The sequence below is a fragment of the Hippoglossus hippoglossus genome, chromosome 6 (genome assembly GCF_009819705.1).
Source record: "Hippoglossus hippoglossus isolate fHipHip1 chromosome 6, fHipHip1.pri, whole genome shotgun sequence".
In the NCBI taxonomy this organism is placed as follows: domain Eukaryota; kingdom Metazoa; phylum Chordata; class Actinopteri; order Pleuronectiformes; family Pleuronectidae; genus Hippoglossus; species Hippoglossus hippoglossus.
The window spans coordinates 13,565,218-13,591,309 of NC_047156.1; the positions used below are offsets into that span (position 1 = coordinate 13,565,218).

The window sequence follows — 26,092 nt, forward strand, 5'->3', positions numbered from 1 at the left end:
TGCAAGATTTTATTTGTTTATGTGTATTTGTTTTTGTTGATCAAAACAATTTTATTCAACCAGGAAAGCCCCAAATCTATTTATTTCAGATGAACATCATATTGTAGACAAACAATATAATAAACTTTTTTTTTTACAAAATCATAACTTAACTTAAATTAAGTTTAGATATGATGTAAAAAAATAATTAAACACTAAAAAATAACAAATATAGCCTGACACCATTCAAGAACTGTCTAAACGCTTACAAAATAATTAGACCAATCTAAAAAAATAACACCTTTAAATCAACGTGTAGATTATATCTGATGAGCCTGCTTTTGTGTAATTGATGTGAAATGTGAGCACTGAGTGTGTCACTGTGTTTTGACCACGTGTTGAATGAGGTAAAAAGCACTTGAGCAAAACACAGGAGATCGACCATTGGCCGTCACCAGCTACGTCATGAATCATGTTCTACATACGTGTTGTGCAAGTCCACATCCATTTACTTTCCTCGTTCACCAAGATGGGATGGCCATTGTCCAACTTCGTGAGATGGATCCAAACACAGCAGTGATTTTCCAGTAAGACATCCTGATGAAGTGATGATTTTTCTTTAGGAATGTTATCTGGCTGATATTATTTTTCTAAACTCAATTTATATTTCAGACTTCTTTGCTAAGTCTAGTTCTGAAAAAAGTCTGATGTGCTCCTGCACCTATTTGTAGGCCTGCTATAAATAGGGGCCTTCTGGCAACACATGCATGTCTATGATAGGCAGTTACAGAGAGTTTCTTCACAGACTCTGCCTCCAAATCAACACTGACAACATCTCAATGGTAAGTTGGACGATTTTACCAAGATTTAAGGTGACAGAGAAACAATGAATTATAGTCTTAACCCGTACAAGTAAGTAGCATGTTTGGGGTTTTTTGTTTGACCACTAAACAGCCCTGCCACAACCTGATAGCTGATCTATTTATAACCTGCTCCAAGTACTTTGCTTGGTCAGAAAGGACAAGCATTGAGTCTGAGCTGTGTGTATCACAGATATCTCTTTGTGTGTCTAACGAGTCTTTTATCAACTTCAACTGAAGTGTTTCTTCTTGTTTTGTTTTTTTCCTCCAGGGGTTTTTACATGGATACCACCCTGAAGTTTGAGCCTTGAATTCTTTGGGGATTTGAAGGCAGAGAAGTTTTATACTGTGGCTGATTCATTTATCTCGGATTTTACGCTTTTTTTATTTGTGAACCATTGCAGTGGACAATGACTTCCAGAAGGCCAATGACGCGCTCTTATTCTGGCAATGGGAGGACAAGCAGCTTCAGCGAAGAGGAGGGCAACGGTTCCAATGGCCGTTCAGAAGGTCGCAGTACCAGTTACCTCTCCAACGTTAGGCCTGAAAACAGGTAGAAGAATCTTACATGACCCATGTGTATTAAGAGCATGTGTAGCTTGTGAAGCAGATTTGTATTTAAAAAAATCAAGTTTTAATTATATGGTGGTTGAGAACAAGCATCTCGGTCAAACAATCAATCAATCAATCAATCAAATTTTATTTGTATAGCCCATATTCACAAATCACAATTTGTCTCATAGGGCTTTAACAGGATGTGACATCCTCTGCCCGTAACCCTCAACAAGAGTAAGGAAAAACTACAAAAAAAAACCTTTTAACAGGGTAAAAAGAACGTAGAAACCTCAGAGAGAGCCACATGTGAGGGATCCCTCTCCCAGGACGGACAGAAGTGCAATAGTGTAAAGGAGAACACCAGCAAGATAAAGGTTTTAGCAGCATTGCTAAGGGTAAACAGATCAAGTAAAGTAAAGTAAACTAGAAAAACTAAAGTAAAATGAGTCAAACCATTTATGTTTTCTTGACCATGTTGAGGGCATCACATTGTGGGTTAGAAAAATCACATGTATCACAAATGATAATAAATGCGATGTTCCTTTTGTCAAAGAGGAGGGCAGCAATCATTGACGTCGCTCTATTTGCCTCCTCTCCGAATTCAAGGTATTCTCACTACAGGCCAACGAGGTAATCCATACTCTTAAAAAACATACCCCCCCCCCCCCCCCCCCCCCCCCACTAACATCTTAACCACAACAACTGGTTTACTCCCAAGAATGAAACACAATCACGCCTTTGACTGTAATGTAATGTGCCCAGTTTGTCCCGTGTTGCGTTCGGTTTTAGTGATGATGAACGGAAACGGTTTTGTTGTTGGATTTACAACTCTGTTTTGCATCTCACCCGTCTGTCACTCCTTTCACACTTTATTCATTACTAGAGATTTTGATTATCACCCTTCCCTGAGTTATTTGAATGTGCTGCACAGACAGAGGTGGAGACGTCCCGAAGTGTAAAACTGTCCAGTGTCTGAAAGCGAAGGGAAAGACCCTCTAACACATGAGTGCTTCTTTCCAGGAGCACATTGTGCAGCGTCATGGCTCAGCTGACCGAGGACATACAGCCGTCCTTTGACACCACCGTGAAATCCAAGGCAGTGTCGGAAAACTGCAACGTGAAGTTCACCTGTGTGGTGTCAGGTGGGTCTCGGCTGTTTTTTCTATGCCTCTGCTTGACGTTTGTAGAGTAATTGAGTTTTTCAGATTGTGTGAAGAGACAGGAAGTGACTAAGTGAAAGAAACGTAACATGACAGCACATGATGAACTCCTCAGGAACAAAAGATAATATGACGTTGAAGCTGTTTTTCAAGATGCTGTGTTTTGTGCTGCAGGCTGATTGAATGGGCAGGTCCATCCTGCAGCAGCAGCCTTTCCATGATTCACACATCCCAAACATGATGCAACAGTGATGCCAAAGCCTCTACTGTATTTTATATACATATAAGTTTTCATTCATGAAAATATTCAGCACTGGCTGTCACGTTTTCAACTAGAATGGCACTTGGTAAAGTGCATATGTCTGCCAAGGCCCAACAGAATCTACATTTAAATGAACTGGATCCAGATTTTGTTTGGATCTGCACCACATTTCCTCATTCTCATAAAAATATCAGTCCACTAAACATGCTTGTTTTTTCCCCTCATGATTTATGAATTATCCTCTGAAAAATGAATGGAAATGTTGTATTTGAAACGAATCCACACCAGAATTTTATGGGCTGTTTTTTGGGTCATGCCCCAACCCTCCACAACATTCATGGAAATTGGTTGAGTTGTTTTTGTGCAATTCTGGTCATAAACAAGCAAACAAACAAACCAACCAACAGACGAAAACATAATCTCCTCGCAGAGGTATAAATATAAGCAGCACTTTGTGGTATGAATAATGTAATGAAATTGCTCAATAAAAGGTGAATGTTTCAATGAGTTCCTCAAAATGTATCCATGTCTATAGGTCACCCAGCTCCAGAACTGAAGTGGTATAAAGATGATATGGAGATGGACCGGTACTGTGGACTCCCAAAATATGAAATTCGACGGAATGGAAAAAATCACACCCTTCATATTTACAAGTATGTGAGACAAAATTCTGACCATAATCGATCTATTACACCAATGCAGTAGAAATGTAGCAGCTTGTACCTATAATATACCTACAATTAAGATGAATGTCTCATTAATGAGTATTTCTGTTCAGCTGCACATTGGACGATGCAGCCATCTATCAGGTGTCAGCCAGCAACAGTAAAGGCATTGTCTCCTGCTCGGGAGTTCTGGAGGTTGGCACCATGAGCGAGTTCATGATCCACCAGCGTTTCTTTGCCAAGCTGAAGCAGAAAGCAGAGAAGAAGAAGAAAGATTTGGATGATCATTCCAAAAAGGATGATAAAGAAAAGAAAACAAACAGCCCAGAGCGTCCTCCAAGGAAGCGGCACATCCCGCCACCACCACCGACACAGGATGAGCCTGATGCCGGGGAAAAAATTGGAGCCGTTGCAGAACCTAACGGTGTTACCTTGGAAGAAAATGACACGGAACCTGTCACATCCGTAGACAGCGGCCTGGAGAAGGAGGACGCCTTGGCTAAAAAGAAAATAAAGATCTCAAATGGTGTAGATGTTGGCGTTAGCAGCAACAGTAGCAGTAACAGCAGCAGAAGCCATATGATGGGGAATGGAGGTGAAAACGGTTACGATGGAGGAATCGGTTTGGCCCAGTTTTTGGCAGAGGCGCTCCAGTCTCAGGCTGTTGAGGAGAAACAGAACTCATCTTGTGGGGAGAAACCTAAAGAGATGAATGTGAATGATGGCAAAGAGAAAGAGAGGATGCAAAATGAGCGGGAGGAACAAGGGAAAGCTCTGGAGGAGTATGAGAAAAGAAAAGAAGAGGGCTTGGCTGCAGAAAGAGAGAATGAAAGAAAACGGTCGTCAGAGATGTTGCACACAACAGGCCACGGTAAGCATCACAACAAGGCTCATAAGGATCATGACCATCACCACATCCAGGCCTCCCTCTCCTCGATGCTCCACACCGTCAAAGACTTCTTCTTTGGTAAGAATAAGAAAGACTCTCATGATCGCACTGAGAACAAGGAGAACGAGTTTGACCACGACTCACTTCAGCCTCTTCAACCGGAAATGCCGCTGTCATTTAGGCATCACCGGGAATCTTATCCAGACGTATACAAACCTTCCAGAGAGGATGTTGTTCCCATGGAAACAGATCATCCACAGGAGCCTTCAGAAGGTGTGGATATAGTTCAACAATCGCACGAACACAAGAGTGAAGAGGGTTTTCTGCACACAGACCTTCCACCAGATCGTAAACCGCAACCTGAGCACGCAGAAGAGTCCCCAGGTCAGAGTGTCAAGGTCGCTGTTGAGCCAGCGGAGGCCATGGATCTGTCAGAGGCGACCGGGAGCAGCAGGCCAAGTGGAGACATGTCATTGTCCGAGCCTCAAGTTCTCACCGAGGTACGTACAACAGTCTAGCAGGTCAGCTGGCTGCTACTTGGAGAGTTATTTATAAGCTGCAGTTGTGTGACAAGATGAGCCACTTCAGCGCCAAAGCCTGAACTATGTCAATGACAGATGGCAGATTAGGTTTTGAGCATCTGCAGGTTGTAAATATGGGAGACTGAAAAGCAGATGAGGATTCGTAGATGTAATATTCTTGGGGAGTCTGGGGCAATCAAACAATACACACCCAGTTTGATACATTCAGCAGAAAGTCAGGAATCAGATAGTGGTGGAAAGGGTCAGCCTGGATGTGTGAGGCTGTGGTATAAGAGGTGGTGTGGGTCGTCCACTTACCAGAAGTTTGATCCCTGTCTCCCCCATTTCGCATGCCAAAGTGTCCTTGGGCAAGACACTGAAACACCAAATTGCCCCTGACGATTGTACCGGCAGTGTATGAGTGGTCTATGATAGAGAAAATGCCGCACATAGTGTCACTGTATTAAAGCATGTGGGTGAATAGCAAAAAGAAAAGCCATGTAAAAACAGATCATTTACCATTTTGCAGAATTAATATCACTCTACAGGAAAGGGTGGGGAACTGAGAGACACAGGGAACTAAGAGGAGCAGGGGTGGGAGTTGTTGTGTGTCTACATTGCACAGTGTCGGATCGGTTGGGGAAATATCTTGGATGTTGGCTGCGCTGACTGGGACACTTGTGCGTCAGAGATCATGATGAAACCTGAATGTCAGAAGTGGCTCTTGTTACAAACAGAGCTGTGCATGACAGAGAGGCGGTGGGCTCTGGGTTAAGCAGCAGTGGAACGGGTCCCGTGGCAGGTCTCAGCATGAAAGGAGGCCCCTGTCACATTGGACACATTCCTCACTGTATCTTAAAATACCCCCCCCCCCCCCCCCTCCTTGTTAAAAGAAGAGGGGAGGAAGGCAACACTTCTTGTCATGTAGAGGTCCAGTTCGTCAAATTCTTTCGTGTCTGTCACATGTGGAGGATTAGGATTATGAAGCTGGGCACGGTACAGCCATACAGTAAGAAAAGATGATGGTGGTCATTAGGGATTTGTCTTTGTGGTTGTACAGGAACATATAAGAATGACTTTCTTTGAAGTAATAAAGCTAAAACTTGTTTTATGTGTAGAAAATAACTAAATATCTCCATCTGAAGCAAGGGCCCTGACCTTTCCCTTCAATTTCAAACAAAGAGAGCAAAACCATTGAAGAAAATCCACAATTTATCTTGAGTAACACTGCCATTTTATTCAGTATGTCATTAATTACTGGAAAGCAGTTAAATATACAGTATGGCCTGCATGTTAAACTGAAATTCATTGGATTGATGACCAAATCGTATTAAGCATTTGCACATGTGGTCGTACACAGACGGTTTAAGTTACACACATAAACTAGAATGTCAATCTGGAGAGCGCATACCTCCAGCAATCTGAATTTCACCAGATCCAGAAATAAATTGAAAAGTTTGAGCTGAGTTCATGAATGGCTTTCTTCAGTGAGTTGTACCTTGTGAATTGACACTAAGTTATGTGTTGCTGGAAAAGGGAAGTGAGGTCACTATGTTTAGGCACCATCCACCTGCAGAGCAATTACCCTTCATATGGAAGTACAAATACATCTATTTTGTATTATGTGAGACTTAATAGATGACTAATTTGGAGGAAGTCAGACCTTTATGTTTTCTCACGATGGGACATCATTCATTCTACACATGGAAGTGTAGTTAAGATTGGCGCTTCAATTTTAGACTAAATGCGACACTAGTTCCTTTCCACTGAAAGCCACAACTTCTTGTTTTTCTCACTAGTCAATGCTGGCTAAACATGTTGTCACGAGTCAGCACGTGGCTTCATTACTCCTCCATATAAATTTCAATGGTGTGAACGGCAGAAACGGGAGCAGAAAGGGGAACAACACTTCTATGTATACCTGAACGTTTTCGCTGTAAATCTTCTCTGCAGTCATACTCAAATTTTATATGTTTCTTTCAGGAATATTTAAATAAAGACTTTCACTTCAAAGTCAAGTTATTTTCTTTTTAAATTTTTTTAGTTATAGACAGATTTATGTGGAGCATACAGTACACTTGTTGCCAAGACTACACCCAGCAAGTGCTCTGTGTCAACAGCACACAAGCGTGGGAATTCCCCTGTGTGTTTCAACATGAGGCACAAAGTACACAGGCAAAGGCAAAAACGTGACTGCAGTTTGTTTGTGGCATAAAGGTTATGCCACAAACACTTTATATTAGGGAACACATATTGACCATTAACTAGTTGCTTATTAGCATGGATATTAGTAGCATTTTGGCTCTTTATTAGTCATTATATAGCACTTATTTAGGCCTTATTCTGCATGACCTTATTCTACAACTACTAGGCCATTAACTAACAGTTTTCCCTCAATAACCTCCCAATTACTGCTTATTGATGGTAAGTAAGGAAGTTACTTACTTCAGTAGTCATTAAGTAGAAGTACTTAATGACTATTCTTGTGGTACTACCACCTTATAAGGCCCATACTGAGCAAAGCATATTAACATTGTAATAAGGAGTAAATAGGAGGTTATTGAGGGAAAACTGTTAGTTAATGGCTTAGTAGTTGTAGAATAAGGTCGTGCAGAATAAGGCATTAATAAGTGCTTTATAATGACTAATATGCATGCTAATAAGCAACTACTTAATGGTTCATATGTGTTCCCTAATATTAAGAGTTACCAAAGTTGGTATTATGTGGGTATTCAGTTTGGACTTAATTTAGAAAATGTTAGACTATATGGTCAAACCGAATTGCTGAACATGTTATTGAGCCCTTCCATGAGTTAACACTTGGTTTCAGCTACCTCGCACATGACAGGAGGTTAATAGGTTCCTGAAATAAGCTGACAGGTTGTAAAACACAGGAATATATTGACTGACTGCACTTGTTCCGCATATCTTTGGAGGCCTTTACCTATTGACTGATAACTGATCAACTTTGTTTACAGACTTACTGTCTACCAAGGATGTAATGCTTGGTTGTAGCAGAATTTGTAATAATAATAATAATAATAATAATAATAATAATAATACTCACTTTGTTTATATAGCAACTTTCAAAACAGCCGTTACAAAGTACTTCTCAAAGAAGACAATTAAAAACACGAGAACAAAACATCAAAGAGAACAAACTAAAGAAATACGGTAACATTTAAAATCACCAGATAAAATAACACATTATTTAAAAAGTGATGGCAAAAGGAAAGGATAAAAGAAACATAAGTAATAGCAAAACAACAACGACAACAACAATATGATGCTGAGTCTTTTTGGGTGAACAGCCTATTTGCCAGATACCAATTAAACTGGTAAACAAAATGTTTTGCATGCATAACAAGTAAAACCAGAAAATGTGTTTGTGTTTGTTTTAAAGCTCTAATGTATTTTTTTTTTACTTTCCCTCAGATGGAACACAAAGATTCTCAGGAAGCCTCGGTCATCACAGAGGTTCCAGTGAATCAGCAAGAACCAGAATGCCTAATAGATTCACCTCAGCCCAATCAACAGACTTCAAGAGAAGAATCTTCACGCAGAGAAGATATATCTGCCTCTCAAAAACAGACCACAGCCCCACATGAAGAAGAACACCCCCCTGCATCCCTTATCGCTTTGTTTGAAGATAGCTGGATTCCCCCTAACAGTGTAATCTCGGTGACAGACAGCCGCAGCCTTGGACGAGCAACCCAAGAGGAGCAGCTGAATATCGATTCAATGGGCGAGGACACAGAGGAAGAACCTTGCTCCTCCAATAAGTTGTGTGAGGAAGAGAAAGCTGAAGTGAAATTGCCGTGCTCAGATATAAAGAGATCTGAGGCTACTGAATTAACAGCAAATTCAGTGGAAGAGAGAGTAGAGCCGTGTGAGTACAGGACACCAGATCAGGTGCTTTCACCTCTGCCTGCGGTGGCCTCGTGCGCTGCAGAGGAAGATTGTGTAAAAGAAGAGACAGAATGTACCTCACCCATTCAGGAAATGAATGTGGGATTTCCGGCTGCCGCAGCCCAAGAGGGTTTGAGGGAGGTTGACCTAAAATTGCAGCACGAATGCTCTCCTTCTGCAAGAGAGGAGAGTGCACAAGGCCACAATCTCAGTGCAGCGCAGAGTTCAAGCTCAGGTTTTAGGGGCAGTGAAGAAAGAAATGACTTGAAAGAGGCATTGAATTGTGCTTTAGAGAACAGTTTAGAGGGTACGTTGCGTAACAATGTGAACACACAAGAGCGGGTGATTTTAGAAGGTGAGAACACTGAAGCGAGAGATGAGTGTTTACAGTTTAAAGAGACGCAGAAGAAAGTAGAAGAGACGGATGAATCAAAAACACTTTCAGTAGCAGAAACCGAGGGAAGTGAGGTTGAGGTTTCGGAGGAACATGGTGAAATTACACATCAAAAAGGTAGCGAGAGACAGCTGGGTTGGCCCTCAATCAATATTCCAACAATCCAAATATCTACTATTGAAGACACCGCAGATATTCAACCAACTGTGCCAGATGTAAACCAACATAAACATTTTATAATCCCAAAAATTGAAATAATGGAGCCTGAGCTCAAAGATAGCACTGTCCTGGAATTGAATAAGCCAGAATCAGATCTGGCAATGTTGCAAAACCATGATGCAACTCATATGTCAGAGGTGATAATCCAAGACATGAGCGTGACTGATTCTCCAGGCTCGCTGCCCACGCAGAAAAGTATGCAGAGTAATAATTCACCGACAGAGAAAGTAAAGGAAGTTGCACAATTACAGGATGAGACTAAGATATTAGAGCAGGGGCATCCGCACAAGCAAAGCAGTGAACAGCTCCCTCAGATGGAGAATGCATTAATTCCTGTTATAAATGTGTCATGCACTGATGACAAGGAGGATCATGCATTTGTAAATGCCAACGTTTCGCATGCACTGGAGCCTTTCGAAACTCCAACGGTGCCTTTGTTTGTGGTGCCACCGATCTCTGTCACTTGTCATGAAACGGATCCAGGCCTCGGCCTGCCCACACACAGTGAGTGGACAGAAACCGAAACGTCAGATGCCACCCAAAGGGAAACAAAGCACAATGGGGTCAGTGACTTGAGGACAAAGCCGGAAAAAAGTCTGAGTAGAAAACAGACTGAAGAAGTGGCAGAGAAGATTATAAAAGAGAACACCCCCTCTTTGCAATGTGAAGCTCTAACACCAAAGGCTGGGGACAATGTGCCATCGTCCAAAAAGACAACAGAAGACAATACTGTTCCTGAAATAAAGATAAAACCTCTTAAAGAGCCCAAAATAGAGAATTCAGTGTCTGAGGAAGTGCAGCGAAGCAGACCTTCTGTTGACAGACTCAGCTCCAAACCTCCAGCACATCCATCACTGAGTCCAGCCAGTCTGCGCAAATTCATGTCCAAAGCTGTTCCGGACTCAGACAGTGAGACAGGGACGGCTGTCCCTGTCATCACTATGGGGGATCGTCAGAGTGACAAGGCAGACGAAGATCTCAGTGGAGGCTCCACGCCGACTACGTCCCTCTCCTGTGAAAATAGTCCCCGGATGAAACGAAGAGACAGCCTGTCCCTTATACGCTCTGCCACGCCTGAGGAGCTGGCCTCCGGCGCTCGCCGCAAAATCTTCATCCTAAAGCCTAAAGAGGATGGAGAAGGAGCAGTGGTTGGTGCGCTGGACACTCAAGGCAAGAAGGAGACCCCCTACATGTCACCCAGCCAGGCTCGCAGGGCAGCGTTATTACAAGCTCCCAAAGGACAGAATACACCCCCAATGGAGAGGCGCTCTCCGCTGCTGAACCGCAGGAAGGCCACGCTGGAGGTTCCAAAGGTCATGGACGAGACTCCCAAAGAGGAATCAGTCCCAAAGAAAGAGGAAAAACCAGCTGAAAAGAAGCTAGACCCATTGAAAGGTAAAAAAAAATCTATCATTATCATTCATTATCATTTTTTAAATAAATAAGATGAAAACGTTTTTTAAATCTTGTGAGGATATGTTGAGTAAATAAGTGGGAAGTGGAAGTTTTCCAATCCGAGATGTAGCAACCTTTTTGTACAATGTACTGTAATATCTTATTTATACAATAACTTATGTAACTCATACTTAGTATAACTACTCAGTAGTGCTCATACCTCCGCCAAGGCCCAACAGTCTCCTTATATTCAATCTACCTGCACCAAATATCACACAGTCATAGATAGTTTTCTTCTAACTAAATCAATGAATTATTACCAGGGAAAACTGTGAATTTATTTTGAAAAACACCCTATCACACAAAGTTAAAGAAAGGGGGTAAAAATGTGGTCGGCACCAAAGTTTAATCGGTTCTTCCCTGACCCATTCCACATTTGTCTAGTGTTGCTCACAGACAAACAAACCAACCAACAAACAAACGGACACGGGTGAGAACATAACCATCTTGGTAGAGGTAACTAATTAATATAAACCAAAAAAATACACAGTATGTACACTGATGAATACTTTAAGTCTCATTTGAGTCACAAGTGATTGGCTGTTCAATGACATGTCTACGGCAACATGTTTAACTTTATTCACAAAAAATATAACAAAAACTCGTGGTTCCATGAAACCCCTATAAAAATTAATAAATTAATAATAGTAATAATAATAACAAAAACAATAATAATAATTCTGTAATAGTGAGTATGATCATCTGTACCCTGGCACTTGAGGAAGTGGAAACATTGGAGAGACTCCACTCCCACTTCTCTATAGTATATATTTACCATGGGGCCCCTTGCACCACCAGCTCCACAGGTGATTCGAAAGATCAGGGGTGAGCCGTTCCCAGACGCCTCTGGACATCTGAAGCTGTGGTGTCAGTTCTTCAACGTACTCAGTGACTCCGTCATCAAGTGGTACAGAGAAGACGAAGAGATACTGGAGGTGAAGAGAAGGTAAAAGCCCCCTCTTGTGCCAACCACCCTTGACATTAATCACCAGCTATATCACACAATGCTTGATTTGTCATTAACTTCATAACCTTTCTCGCTGCTGTTGTCCTGAGGACTCACAGCCATCATAACTGGTAAAAAGTGGGACAGGCTCCAAATGTCAGACAATTTTTTCCTGGAGGATGAGCAGGATTTATTTGGGCCTCATGGTGCACTGTGTGGTCCTCCGTCATTCTCATATTCTAACTGCAAAGACGTCCAGCTCATGTGACAGAGAGATGAATCTCTGGCTAGACACAGAAACTGTAACCCGACACAGTATTTTTCTCATCTCTAGGGGGCATTAAAAGTCTATATAGGGCGAGTGGCTGCTGTGTCAGCACGGCGCTGTCTGCGCTTGTGTCTTTGTCTCTCACTGACACCTTGTGGGCTGTTGTTGGATCTGCAAAACCATAGGTGCAAATTTAATGTGTGTTTCCCCCTTTTTTTTTTATCCCAAGCGGAGGCGATGAAAGCCAAGTGGCACTGGCTATTGTGCTGGCATCCAACCAAGACTGTGGGGTATATGGCTGCACTATCAATAATGAATACGGGACTGACACCACTGACTTCCTGCTCAGCGTAGACGGTACGATACAGTGTTCCTGGAGAGAATCAAGTGTGAAATCTGGATCTAACACTGTCATATATGCATTTATGAGTCTTTTATTGGTTTTCTCTTTTACAGTTCTCTCAGATATTCTGCTAAAAGATGATTTGGAAGGTAAGAAATATACCAACAGGGGCATTTTAATGTTTTCACTATGCTTTCACTAGGTTGTCTGTATGTCTGTTCATCCAGCCCATTCTTGTAAACCTGATATCTTAAGAGGGCCTTGAGGGGATTTTCTTCAAATTCTGTAAAAACATTCACTTGGACTCAAGGATGACTTGATTAGATTTTCACAAATGACATTTTTTGCCTTGGGAACACAATATCTCCAGAACGTCTTCAGGGAATCCTTTCACATTTAGCACAAACATTCTCTTGGACTCAAGGATTAATTAAAATATGTTTATGTTTTTCTTGAATGTGATATCTTAAGATCAGCTCTTCAACTTTGGTACAAACATTCACTTGGACTCAAAGATGAACTGTTGAACTGTTGAACTAGATTTTTGTGGTCAAAGGTCACAGTGACCTCATATGAATAGAGTTCCACATTTTCTATGAATCACTGCTCATTGTTAAGTCTATGTGTGTTTTTTGTTAGTGGGAGAGGAGATCGAGATGACGCCACTGCTGTTCACCAAAGGCCTGGTGGACTGCGGGAGCTGGGGCGACAAGTACTTTGGCCGCATCATGACCGAAACGGTGCACCTCGGAGAGGGCTTCGCTCGGAAAGCCAGTAAAGTGAGGGTCATCTACGGCCTCGATCCCGTCTTTGACTCCGGAAGCAACTGTATTATCAAAATTAAAAACCCCATCGCATACGGGACTAAACAAGAGAGCAACCTCGCTGAGAGGAACCTAGAGATCACTAAGCAAGTGAGTGGTGGATTTATTTTCTACTGTATGATATAAATTGCATTTCATGAGTCTGATTGAATGAATTCCTTGTGTTGCCAGGAATGCAAAGTCCAAAACATGATACGAGAATACTGTAAAATCTTTACGGCAGAGGCGAGAGTTAATGAGAACTTTGGCTTTTCACTAGAGTGAGTACCACAATAATTACACACTTACTCTGATTATTCATATGCGATGTAGAACACTGTTAGAGATCAACCCACTGTTTACTTTGTGTTGCCTGCAGAGTGATCCCTCAGTATCTCATGTACCGGCCTGCAAACTCTGTGCCGTACGCCACAGTGGAGACCAACCTTGAAGGAGTCTTTCAAAAGTATTGTATGATGGATCCTAAAGGCCAGCTGATCACACACACCGTTTCTGAGATGGAGCAGAAATGCAGCTCCTTCCAGCACTGGATCCATCAGTGGACACACGGCAATCTGCTCGTCACTCGACTGGAAGGTGAGCCATGTGTGTAACGTGATAACACAAGTGAGTGGGAATGAAAATATTAATAATCTCTTAATCTTTCATGTGTATTTGCAGGTGTCGAAACAAAGCTAACAAATGTTAGAGTTGTGACCAAGTCAAAAGGGTTTGTATCCAATTAATTCATATCATTGATTTCTATTCAATACATTCAAATTATAAATGTTTTGCTATAATAAAGTTGTCCACTGTATTTCAGATACCAGGGATTGACAGAGCGCGGCTCTCCTGAAGTGTTCGACCAGTTCCTGACACAGCACCAGTGCAACTACTATTGTGGACTTCTCTGCCTGCGCTCCCTGAAGCCTATGGATAGTCTGCAGCAGTCCACCAAGATAAAGGGTTCCCGGAGCCCCCTCCTCAACCGCAAGCTAGGCTCAGGCAGCCCGCAGCTGCAGCGTAAAGGACACAGCCCTCAGGTGTCGAGAAAGGCCAACTCCAGCCCCAAAGTGACCAGAAAAGTTCAGGAGACAGAGGACAATAAATCAGACACCAAAACAAAACCAGCAGAAACTGCTGATGCTCTTGAAATTCAATAGGAATACGTTTTTTTTTTCAAGCAATGTTTAACTGCTTTTAATGGTTACCTTTAACCTGTTTCTTTCCAACTACCAAAGCCAGCACGGACACGAAGAGTAAGAGTTGTGAGAAAAAACACAGTTTTGTTGGCTTGAGTTGTCAAAAAAACAACTTACTGTGATTTCTCAGTTTACATCACAACTATGAAACATCACTTTTTCAGTTAACTTAACTCAGTTAACTTTCTCAGCTACTCAGTTAACTTATATCCTCCAATATAGTTTAAAGGTTTATGAGAATATGTGGAGCGATATAAGCACAAGGTCTTTTGACCTTTTGGCTCAAAAGGTGCCAGCCCAGCAAGTTTTTTACTGTAAGAGAAGGAAAAACACCACATTCAAACACCTGCCTCAGAGTCTTATCAGCTCTGTGAATGGACAAACAGATTAATCGGCTTCAGATGTATCGTATCATATCTGCAAGTCGCTCGTCTTTTTTCGTGTGCAATTGAAAAGACTGTGGAGTATAAAATATACACGACCACAACCATAGAAGTGATTGAGGTAATGTATCCGTATGAAACACTACATGTCCATCTATGATGTACAGTACATGTGTCGGGTATAAGGTTATTTTGGAGATGTTATTTATGCTTACAAGTAGAACTGAACTACATGCAGCATTTCTTCACAGAGCAAAGTTGAGCTTATGCTGTGGAATTACACTTTGGGGTCTAAGATGCTTGTGTGCACTTTGTTTTGTGGCATTTTTTCAATTTGAGTAGTTTTTGAGTACTTTATATATTTATTATAGAGGTTGTCTGTATCTTTAATCCGCCCTTTTACAGTATTTCAGAATATATGCTGGAGAATGTCAAAGTAGCATAAGGGGCTTACCATTGAACTCTTTAACTACGGCGTGCTCATTGTGCTGATTGACATGCAAACATGTGAGTGTGTTTCCGGCAGTTGGTAAGTCTGCGCACAGAGGTCCATACAGCTATTGGAAACTGTACTATGGACTGTGCGATAAGGTTACTGAGAGAGTAGACTCTGTCTGCTGCCTCACTGATCACTTGCTAAGGCTCGCTGCATGAAATCACAATAATCACCCTTATGCTGAACAACAGACCAGTAGGTTTTGCTTTTGTAGTGTGTGGTCAACAATTACCATAAATAAAAACAATCTCATACGTTTGCACAGATATCCACAGTTAAATTGCAAAAGACGCAGTTTACAAGAAGACACCTCTTCCCTTTGACGAGAAATCTAGAGGAATGTCTACCATTGATTCTTGGTTAATGATCAACAGTGGAGTCCAGATGTCCGCCCTTAAAGTTCTGCTGTTTTCATGTAATTGCATGACTCCTTATGAATGAAAGGAAACACAATTTTAGGAGAAATATTTGAAATGGAATCCTTACATTTGATAAAATTAGTCAGCTGATGATGTTACGGTGTGGTGTCATGCGAACACATTGTCGTATTGTGTTAACGTGTACATAAAGTCGGAGGACGACATATCTAAAGTAATGTGAAGCAAAGCAGTAAGTGTGTGAGGCAGAGTGTGAATGAGTGAATAAATGTGTGTTTACAATGTGTGCTGTCTTTGGTATGGAAGACCATGTCAGCTAATGTTTTTATAAATAAATAAATGAATACAACATGATTCACACTTTCATTATATATTACACATTTACAAAAGTATTCTCATATATAGAATTTTCAATAACATTATGAAATAATTAAGTCACTCAACTTTATTTGAAACATTTACATTCATCAAACTGAGGTATATTTACTGAAGGTGTGTCCTTTTTAATCCCTGGCTCTAAATAAAAGCCAAATGTCTGAATTTGTTTCAGTATAATACATGACAGATGTGCATACAGCCTTTACATTTTTACAGTAATTGTCACACAATATATAAACACAGAGATTTACTGAACTACAGTAAAAAAAAAAAACACTGGTGTGTATTTTTCTCCTTTACAGACAAACATTAGAAGAACCGCAGCACTGGCAACATTTTGAGAAAAACACAGTAGCGTTTGCTACCGTGCTCCAGAAGCCTTCAAATGAGATGGTCCCATTGTTTACAGTGCTGTAAAAGAAATAATTTAAGATGTGAATACAAATTAAAAAATCTATCGATCCAGTGTGTCAGAATTGTGTTACAAGTACAAACAAGCGTAAACGAGTACCTTTCAAAGAGGTCGTCACAGCAGCTCTGAATCCTTCCATCCGTGGCATTGAAAGCTGACTCTTGGAACAGTTGCACACAGTCAGGCGGGGGAACAAAGAGGATCCCTGAGAGACAGAGTTAAACTTCATCGCAAGATGCTCTTTAGATGCAGTAAAAACAAATACTCAAGACTGAAAACTTTGGAAAGCTCTTACCTGCAATGCAAGCATTTACAAGAGACACACACGTCCCGGTGATCATAGCTCTGAACACAATAGTTGAGATATCGGTTCTTCTTGACGGGCATATGGAGGCTTTTTGTGAAAAAAAACAGTGCGTCAAAAAGCATCACTGACACTGAACCAGGGTGAACACATATAAACGGGATGATAAGATACTTACAGAGGCCACCAATCACAATTCCAAGTGAGCTAAAGTTGGCAAACCCACAAAGAGCGTAAGTGGTGATTATTTCTGATCGGACCTGAAAGAGGAAAAATAAAACACTTTTGTGCAATGCTTTATACTTTTATATATTTGAACTTGTTTATTATTGTAAAGCAAACCTACACTGTCATTTACTTACAGATATCCACTGAAGTTCATCAAGTCCAATGAGTCTGTTGTTCTTCAGTTCAGACAATTTCTCATAAGCCACAAACTCATTGATGAAGAGCTTTGTGCCAATTAGTTCGGCCACAATGAAACTGTCTTGGTAGGGGACACCCATCATGAAGGCCACAGGCATGAACACATAAGAGCAAATCAACTGTATACAGAAATACAAAAGGTCATTTGGATGTTAGACTCACATACATCCGCATTAATAAATATATGTCAGAATGATGAATTAAATTGTGAAGTTCAAGTTGAGGTATATATATCATAGTTTTGCTAACTCATACCTGAAATGTGATGGCCGGGTATCCCACCATGCCTCCAAACCAACTCAAAGCTTCATTTATGAATGCAAGGATGGCAAGAAAGGCGATCAGGTTTGCTGCGATGTTGGCAACGAGACCTATTGAAGCAGAAGCTCCGTTGCTTGCAGCCTCCAGGATGTTCTGCTCATTTCTAGGAGGGTTTAAAAAAAAAAAAAATTTATTCAACACCCAAAACAGAACAAGCATTATAGATATGCATTGGCTGAAAAAAATCCCCAAAACTCTTAAGAAATCACATTCAAGTCCACTAGATTCAGATTTTAATTTGCATCCACACCAAATGGCACTCACTCATCAATACAAACCCCCTAAACATGTCTGAATGTTTTCATCAAGATTCACACTTAATTATCTATATCTTTATTTCACAATGAAAATAAAAAACCTCAATCCACCCCCGGATCCAGATCCCCAGTACTTTTTGCGTAATCCTGCTAACTAACAAACGCCAGTGAAAACATAACCTCCTTGGTGGTGGTGATTAATGAAAGGATTGAGAAGAAAATAAGAAACACATATACACACCCACAAGCCACCTTGATGTTCTTCTCATCCTTAAAGGGACTCTCCTCTGTCTCTGGATAAGACAGTTTGGAGAGGGCCAAGGCACAAGGAGCAGCCATCACAGAGGCTGAGATCAGGGACGACGCATCAATCTGCAAAATACAGTGAAACATCATTTAACGCAGGAAGCTACGGTGGAGTAACTGCGTTGACTAACATAAAGATTTACTGTTGAAATAATAGAACTGCAAATCAGCAAACCACACAAAACCCTCATTGAATATGAAAATGTCCAAATTACTATTTTATTTGGTTTTAGTGCTAAAACTCTAAAACACAGTCAAGTGTTTCCTCTCCTACCAGAATATTTTTTCAGTTTCAATGTAGTTGATGCTGATTTGTATTTTTATCTTCAATCAATAAACCGTGTCCTTGACCTGAAGATGGTCTTGTCAGCAGAACATTATTAACCTCTCCCTACAGACGGGCTTCTCTCCTGTGATCTTCAAACCGGTTTTGTGTACAGCCTGTGCTGCATTCTTCATGCCAGAAGAGTGAATTATTTTCAGGAAAAAATGCTGATTAAATTCAGCTATCAGACTTTCCTGGCTCCAAATGAAGGAGCATGGATTGAGCTGTCCAGTACAGATTAACTGCTTAAGTTGTAGGTCGTACCGAACAGGTTGTTTTGTTTTCTTTGGGGAGTTCTGTTAAGATAAAACTAATATTTCCTTTGGAGTCCACCAAGGTTCAGTCCTGGGTCATCTGAGAAAAGTTTCTGATGCCCAAAATAAAAAAGAAAACTTTCATTCGGAGGAAGGATTAAAAAAATGAAACTCAGTAACTTTTCCTAAATGGACAGCAGTCACGGTAACAACTTTCAAGCTTGTAAAAATGCAAGTTACTGCTGCCTAAAAAATGTGAGTAAACTCAACTTGAAGAAAAGCATTGTTTTCAAATCAGAAAGATAAGTTGTTAAACTCAATATTATTTGCTGTTCAAACTTGCTTTATCTTTTCAAACAAACACACAATTCCACATTCTTATTAGTTAAGTTAACTTAAATTCATACTTATACCATTTTAAGTTAAGTGGACTAGAGTTTTTACACAGTTTGTACTTACATTTACTTCTTATCTTGGCTAATTATGACAAGTTCGCCACATTATTTATATTCATACTCATGTAACATATATATTTCATATGATGGGTGTTCTCAGCAACAAGAACTGCAGGTAGAATTAATCTTTATCTTGTATCTATTACTTAACAAGAACAGACTGAATAACTTAATGACACTCTGAGGTCTAACTAACATATTAGTGACCCTTTTTACTCATAGTGCCAAATTACAGCTCTTCCAACAGCAACAACTACTAAGGTAATAACTCTACTATAGATCATCTATGTCACAGAATGAAAACTTAACATACAGTACAACTTACAGCATTCAACTTATTACAAACAGACAGTAGTTAAATGAACGTTGACGACCTGGACCAAAATCACAATTAGTCAAGGGAATGGATAACTGTCAGTTTTTTTTATCTTTTTAACTTTAGTTTAATATCTGAAACTTGTCATGATAAGTGATGTTAAAGAGAGGAAATTGTTGGCATACTCTTATGAGGCTATCATGTTTTACAGCGCTGAAAGTAGAGAAGGGACTAGATGTTTCCTTGATGCTTATAATCAACCTAAATATTGGATTGTTGCCTTGGAGTCATGTCTCTTTATTCAACAGTATTTGTGTAATTACTCATCCTGCCCGAGGGCGGAAGTGAAACATCCTGCACTGCAGGTTTGAGAACAAACAAAACAGACAACAGAGTAAAAGTCTGTTCCATCTTATGCACTTTCTGTGAATACTACATCTCTGGGACTAATCTTTGACAGTAGATGGAATTATGAGGAAAACCAACGTGACTTTTGACCATTCGAAGAGCATCAGCGAGCTCACATCATTTCCCTATGGGACAACTGTGAAAAAACCTTTAATGCCTTGGTTTACTCATTACTGTACTGCTCTGCACTGTTCACTTCCTTCATTTAAAACAGGTTCAAATACTGAACCCCAGTAAAATGGAGTATCACGCTCAGACTAAAATCTCCTCGCCAACTCTGACCATTAGAATTAACTTCAAGGTGCTTCTCGTTCTTCTCAAATCAGATCACCTCCTCGCTACATCACCACATAATCGGCCTCACAGTTTGTGCTCTTAACAAAACCCTGAACTGTGCTGACAATGTCCCATTGACAGTTCCTTTGCTGACCGAGATGCTGGATATGCAGCCCCAGACTCTGGAGGATTCTCCATTACAATGTTTTAAAAGAAGAATTCTGCCACAAATGCAAACCAGAAGCCCTCTAATAGATTCAAGAATATACATGTTTAATTTTGTTTACTTAGCTTTACACTCACAATTCAAATATTAATTTAATTTATATCTTTGGTCTTTTTTCTTTATGTTTTTCATCTTTATAAATAAATAAATATTCTCTTGCTTCTTTTAATATGAAATAAGGAATAAATACTAATTATTATTTATTATTATTATGATGATTCTGATGATTATTCTGATGATGATGATGATGATGATGATGATGATGATGATTATTGTTATTATTATTATTATTATTATTATTATTATTATTATTATTATTATTATTATTATTATTATTATTATATGCTCGTATCAAAACAGTTTAATCTCACCCCAAATAAGATGAACGTCCCCATGACACTTCCCGCTATTGTGGCAAATCCACCAGTCATGACAGCATGGATCTCAGATTTGGTCATGTCCTTCAAATAGGGGCGGATCAGCAGCGGGGCTTCAGTCTAACGCACACACACACACACAAAAAGGTGTAAAAGTAAACATTGTATTACATTGATTATTTTGTTAGAAAACCTAAAAACAAAGTGCAGTCAGAGAACATTGTGTTGTAAAGACATGAGGCTCTGACCTGGCCAACAAATATGTTGCCTGCAACACTCAAGGTCTCTGTGGGAGAGGTTCCCATCGTTATCTGCATGACCCATGAGATCTGCGGGGAGGGAGACACATGGCTCTTAGTCACAGTGTAACTCTGCAGGAGTAAGCAATACACACCTATGTAGACCTACAGCAACATATTTATGTGCTGTATATGTTTTAACTTTGCTTTACCTTCAATATGAGCCACTGCATTATCCCCAAAAAGTATAGGATCGACATGATGCTGCTGAAGAACACAACGATGGGCAAAGCCTGAGGATGAAACCCCAAACTAAAGTTAAACACATTCCATTTGAATATTTTGTAATATTAATCATCTCATAATTATATCATGAGATTATTATCTCATCCTCTTACTTGAAAGGCAAAAATGCCTGTGATCAGATCCCCGAAAACAAATGACGACCCTGCTTGGGTGTATTCCAGAAATATCTGTAATTATGAGACAAGGAAGAAACATGGGTTATATTATCCAAAATAATCATTCATTCAGTACCTCATTTAAATGATGACATGCTATTTATGACGCTTTGCTTAATTATAGTTTACAATGCTTAGTATAGACTGTGGCTAAACTACAGATTAAAAAGGGATTAACAGACCACATGCCTGTGCACACATTCTGCTGATTCAACCTCATGGATGACCCAAGAATAGGGGTGAACTGCCCAATAAAGTAGCTTTCAAGATAAGTATAACCATGTATGACAGATAAAGAATTTTGTGAGCTAGAAGATAAGAACCACAGTGTGTCATATGAGTAAAGTCTGCTGAGCAAATCAAGAGTTTCCGGACCATACTTGTTAGTGCTATGTTTGGTAATAGGAGCAGAATGCACCTTTTCACACACAATCTTACAAACACTGTTAGTTATCTACTTCACCAAAATAGACCATTCAAGTGTGGTACCTTCACTTGATTCCCAAGCCATTCGAAAGCTACGAGTCCAGGCTGTGTTCTTATAATAAAAATGCCAATGCAGAACTGCATCCCGAGACCCCAGAACACAGGCCTCCATGTCACCTGAGAAGACAGTTTGACAATCAGCGTATGAGGGAGTCTCCATAAGAGCCTATAGTGTTATTGCAAGGAAGCACTTGTGCTAAACCTTAAGATGATAGAGGCACAAGGTCAATGTTATATCCAAAGTCTCAGCAAAACAGAGCACAGATAACTTGGGTGGGGGATGAAGCCAAGGCAGGTTTTGAAACAGCAAAGTAATTGGATGGTTGACTCACCGCCGTCCTGTGCGCTGACAAGAGGAATACAAGCAAGACGAACATGCACACGCCTCCGAACGATATCAGCTGCTCCGGACGATGTCTCGTGTCTAAGACAAGCCACAACACGAGCAGGGCCACGACTGCTAAAATGAAAATCCTGCAAAACACAAGACAAACAAAATACCACATATTCACTCATTAACAGATTCCCGCTGGGAGCACAGGACAAAAACATGACATCCACTCACCATTTTATCCATCTCAGGTTGGATTTGAAGCATCTGACTGCAGGTCTGAAACACTGAACGATGCTTTCTCCCTTGTACTCCTTCACAAGTTCATATGTCAGACCCAAAACACCCAAACTGGTCAGTACCACAAGAGCAATAGCTCTCTGGAAGTCCAACACACAGGCTGCGATGAAGTAGGCCACATAACCTAAAGAATAAAAAGAGTGTTGGATCGAATATTACTGTATTCCCATGATCATTTCTTTCATGATTATTCATATCTTCTGAATTCATATCAAAAAACCACATCATGAGCCAAACACATCCCTGAATAAACTTCTACAGGCTGTAAAATACATCCCAAATTATGAGATTTTTTAAATACCTGCCCCAAGTATTCCCAGCACAATGTATTTCAAGGTTGTTGAGTGAGACTTGATGTAATCCTCCGTAGCGTTGATCGGCTTTGAAACTTGGCTGAAGTACAGAGCAAAATAGAAGTTAGGTCCGATTCTGAACAAAACAAATATTCTTCTGTTTTAAGTATCCTTCTCTGAAGAGCATAAATCTGGTCTCTTTCATATAATTTCACAGATTCATTAGGAAGTAATAAATATTTGCCCAAAGATTGTAACTTTTTTGTGTTCAATGCAACAAAATCACAACACACAAGGAAATGAATCTCACACACATTAGCAGAGAAAACAGTTGCACAGACTGTTGTATTTATGTTGATTGTGTACATGCCCTTTTATTTACATTGCGTTTAAACAAGATCAACATTGCAGAGGCATAATACTGTACATCTGCTGTAACAAACAGAAATATTACTCCTTGTGTTGTAATGATATTTGTTATATTTAAACTGACACACCTTAGGTATGATCCCAGTCCCTTTTTGTTGTTTTTATTCTGCTGTTTGAAGCTGTCAGCATCAGTAATGATGTCCTCCTGAGAATATAAGGCCATTTAATTTTTTTAAATTATCATTTCGTGTCATTTTCTTTAGAAAGGAAAGGCGATACATACCTCTATTTCAAAACCCTGGTTGTCCACACCGCTTCCTTTGTCAAGGGTCACATTTTTCAGCCGGACGCCGTTGATTTCAGCTGGAAAACAGAACAACTGTTCACTTCTGTGCTACAGCTTTTAGCACATTAGCTGTAGCCTGAACAACAAGCAATGGCAACACATGTAACACGCTGCGTCTCTGTTTGCTCTTTTAGATAGAAAAGTCAGTCCACAGAGACCCGGAGGTTTATCTTGCGAGGACTTGTGAACAAAAATACCAGTTCACAAGTGCAAAACAAACGGCTTAATTCAAGGGAAAGCAGAGCTAATGGCTTACTCATTGTGAGTCCTCCTTAACCCGGCTGTCAAATGCTGTGGTGTAAAATACGCTGCGGGAAAATATACTCTGCCCTCCATGAAATGTCTTATCATTAATTAACAGACATGTTACGTGCTGCTCTGATCTTTCTCAGGAAGTCCATGACAGTGTCATAATGCAACACAAATGATTTAATGGGCCTTAAGAAACAGCTTTGATTGGACGTGAGGCCGAACACTTTCATCATTTGCCACACCAAGCCATCAACAGATGATAAAACGTGAATTTATGTTCACTTATTAATTAATTGGAACTGAACTCTGAGCCTGGAGAGCTGATATGTGATAATGCAATGTAGTGCATCATGTCATGGTTTAATCATGAATGAGTTTATCTTGTGCGTCATGTATTTACGTATATCATAAAAAGGTTTTCTTCTTGTGAAAAAAAATTATTTGACGAATTAATAAATGTTCTAATTTTACTGAGCCAATATCTTTTTTTTTTTTAAATCACAATTTGAGCACAAAAACAACTAACAAATCTAAAGATGTATTTTGATTAGATGGGGAGCAAATATTTTCTCTTTGGATCAACATTTAAGTGGCATTTTTAGAGACAGAAAAACATCTATAATATGGTTTAAAATACAAGTGACAACGTTTTCAAACATGTTTGAATGAATTGTATCATTAGACATATCCACATATCCTGTATTTGAAATGATCAGCACACATCACTTAAAGTAAACTTGTTTTACTGTGACAAAAATGCCACTTCTTCAGAAGAAAAAGTATATCGAGTACTCGCTGCAGATAGCCTTGATGTCAGTTATCGCTGCTTTCTGCTCCATTAAATATATAGCAGTGTAATTACTTTCATAATCACAATTCATGATGGGATATTATTGCAGCTATTTGTTCCACCTGCTGCAGTTCAGATTGGATCTGAAAAACATCTCAGATTCCATAGAAAATAGAGTTTGTCCATGGTTCATAACTCTCAATGTGGGTTCAGTCTGTCTGGAGGAAGGAGATAAACACATTTAAGGATATTTGTGTTGTCAGAAAGCCTTTGCAGACCCTGAAAATTCATTGACGGATGTTAACGACCCAGGTACTTATTTTGCAGCGTAACATTGAACGCCTCGGCTCACTAAGTCAAGACTTTATTTTTATGTGCAACATCAACTCTTTCACAAGAACAGACCAACAGACTCATTTGAAAATGTAGATGGGCCGACATAGCTTGGGAGATATAATTGTTGAAGGATGACAGTATTGCACGACAGTATTGCATTCAATACATTTCAACCTACATTTAGAAAATACCTTCAGATTGTTCCTTTTAATCCTTTTACAACATGGTTATTTATTCACTGACAAAAGCATTTAAAAACGTGTTTAAAATACTAAGTTTCCCCAATGTATTTTGTTTCATCTCTCAAATAACCTTGCTGTAATCACTTCAATCTTAATCAGTTTTTTATTTTTTATCTAATGCCACGGTGCCTCGGGCCTGTGTTTCTATAAACTTTATTTTAACTTATCTTAATGAACACATTTTGATAACATTTAAAACATGCAGAAATCAATACCCACCTTAAACACACACACTTGTTATTAGAACTTCCATTTATTGAGGACAGCCTAACCAAAACCTTATCACTAACCTTAACCGTGACCAATTCATTCCTAACCCCAACCTTAACCTAACCACAACTCACATCTTACCCCTAACCCTAAACAGGACCTCGTAAATTAAGCTATGCCTCATTAGGACCAGGTTTTGGTCTCCATGACGTCTACTGGTCCTCATGAGATGTATTAATAATTCACTATTACTGGAAAAGGTCCTGAAGAGATGACAAAAATGAGTATACACACACTCTTTCTCACACACACACACACACACACACACACACACACACACACACACACACACACACACACACACACACACACACACACAGAGTCTATAAGCTGAATAGGTGTCACTACTGCCTGACAAGGGGGAATGGAAAGCAATGAATCTAATCTCGCTCAATCATGTCTTACAAGATATCAAAACCTACCTCGCCCACCCAAACATGTACTGCGTCCCACCTCAAAGGCTCCTGCGGTCATGGATCTCCCAGAAAACACAAAAGCTGAATATGCACTTCTACTCCAAACAAGCAGTCTCTACATCTGGACAGTCCTCCTCAATTCACAGACAGTCATTTATAGTGCAAGGTGGCAGGGCAGTTGTCCTTAAATGGGTCACAAAATGTAAATGCCACTGGGAAACTGGGGCAGGTTTG

General features: G+C 40.0%; 2 protein-coding genes across 4 annotated transcripts; one reads left to right on the forward strand and one right to left on the reverse strand.

The window, feature by feature from the left end:
- The first annotated feature begins 489 nt into the window (after positions 1-489).
- alpk3a (alpha-kinase 3a) lies at positions 490-16,037 on the forward strand. Of its 2 annotated transcripts, XM_034587652.1 has the most exons (15): positions 490-821; positions 1,111-1,392; positions 2,415-2,536; positions 3,352-3,469; positions 3,595-4,870; positions 8,327-10,808; positions 11,667-11,814; positions 12,312-12,439; positions 12,539-12,574; positions 13,065-13,339; positions 13,421-13,509; positions 13,608-13,825; positions 13,910-13,958; positions 14,052-14,462; positions 14,512-16,037. In XM_034587652.1, exons 2-14 carry the CDS (start codon positions 1,250-1,252, stop codon positions 14,389-14,391), a joined length of 5,424 nt encoding a protein of 1,807 aa, XP_034443543.1. In that variant the 5' UTR covers positions 490-821; positions 1,111-1,249; the 3' UTR covers positions 14,392-14,462; positions 14,512-16,037. The 2 variants fall into 2 exon arrangements, with proteins under 2 accessions (XP_034443543.1, XP_034443544.1); XM_034587653.1 differs by lacking the exon at positions 2,415-2,536.
- slc28a1 (solute carrier family 28 member 1) lies at positions 15,781-25,990 on the reverse strand. 2 transcript variants are annotated; one of them, XM_034587655.1, is made up of 18 exons: positions 25,865-25,990; positions 23,490-23,569; positions 23,335-23,411; positions 22,846-22,937; positions 22,479-22,668; positions 22,246-22,387; positions 21,917-22,030; positions 21,365-21,439; positions 21,179-21,259; positions 20,976-21,056; positions 20,722-20,847; positions 18,026-18,156; positions 17,462-17,630; positions 17,143-17,325; positions 16,959-17,040; positions 16,772-16,870; positions 16,576-16,681; positions 15,781-16,475 (listed from the first exon to the last, which is right to left on the reverse strand). In XM_034587655.1, the coding sequence occupies exons 1-18, from the start codon at positions 25,914-25,916 to the stop codon at positions 16,361-16,363; spliced, it is 1,995 nt and encodes a 664-aa protein (XP_034443546.1). In that variant the 5' UTR covers positions 25,917-25,990; the 3' UTR covers positions 15,781-16,360. The 2 variants fall into 2 exon arrangements, with proteins under 2 accessions (XP_034443546.1, XP_034443547.1); XM_034587656.1 differs by lacking the exon at positions 25,865-25,990 and adding an exon at positions 23,809-23,849.
- Between the last annotated feature and the right edge of the window lie 102 nt (positions 25,991-26,092).

Coding starts and splice junctions, on each gene's coding strand:
- alpk3a (XM_034587652.1), top strand. CDS start 1,250: ATGACTTCCAGAAGGCCAATGACGCGCTCTTATTCTGGCAATGGGAGG. Junction 13,510..13,607: donor AACTTTGGCTTTTCACTAGA/GTGAGTACCACA, acceptor TGTTGCCTGCAG/AGTGATCCCTCAGTATCTCA. Junction 13,959..14,051: donor GTTGTGACCAAGTCAAAAGG/GTTTGTATCCAA, acceptor ACTGTATTTCAG/ATACCAGGGATTGACAGAGC.
- slc28a1 (XM_034587655.1), bottom strand. CDS start 25,916: ATGACCGCAGGAGCCTTTGAGGTGGGACGCAGTACATGTTTGGGTGGG. Junction 22,669..22,845: donor GCTGGGAATACTTGGGGCAG/GTATTTAAAAAA, acceptor TTTATTCTTTAG/GTTATGTGGCCTACTTCATC. Junction 22,388..22,478: donor AACCTGAGATGGATAAAATG/GTGAGTGGATGT, acceptor TGTGTTTTGCAG/GATTTTCATTTTAGCAGTCG.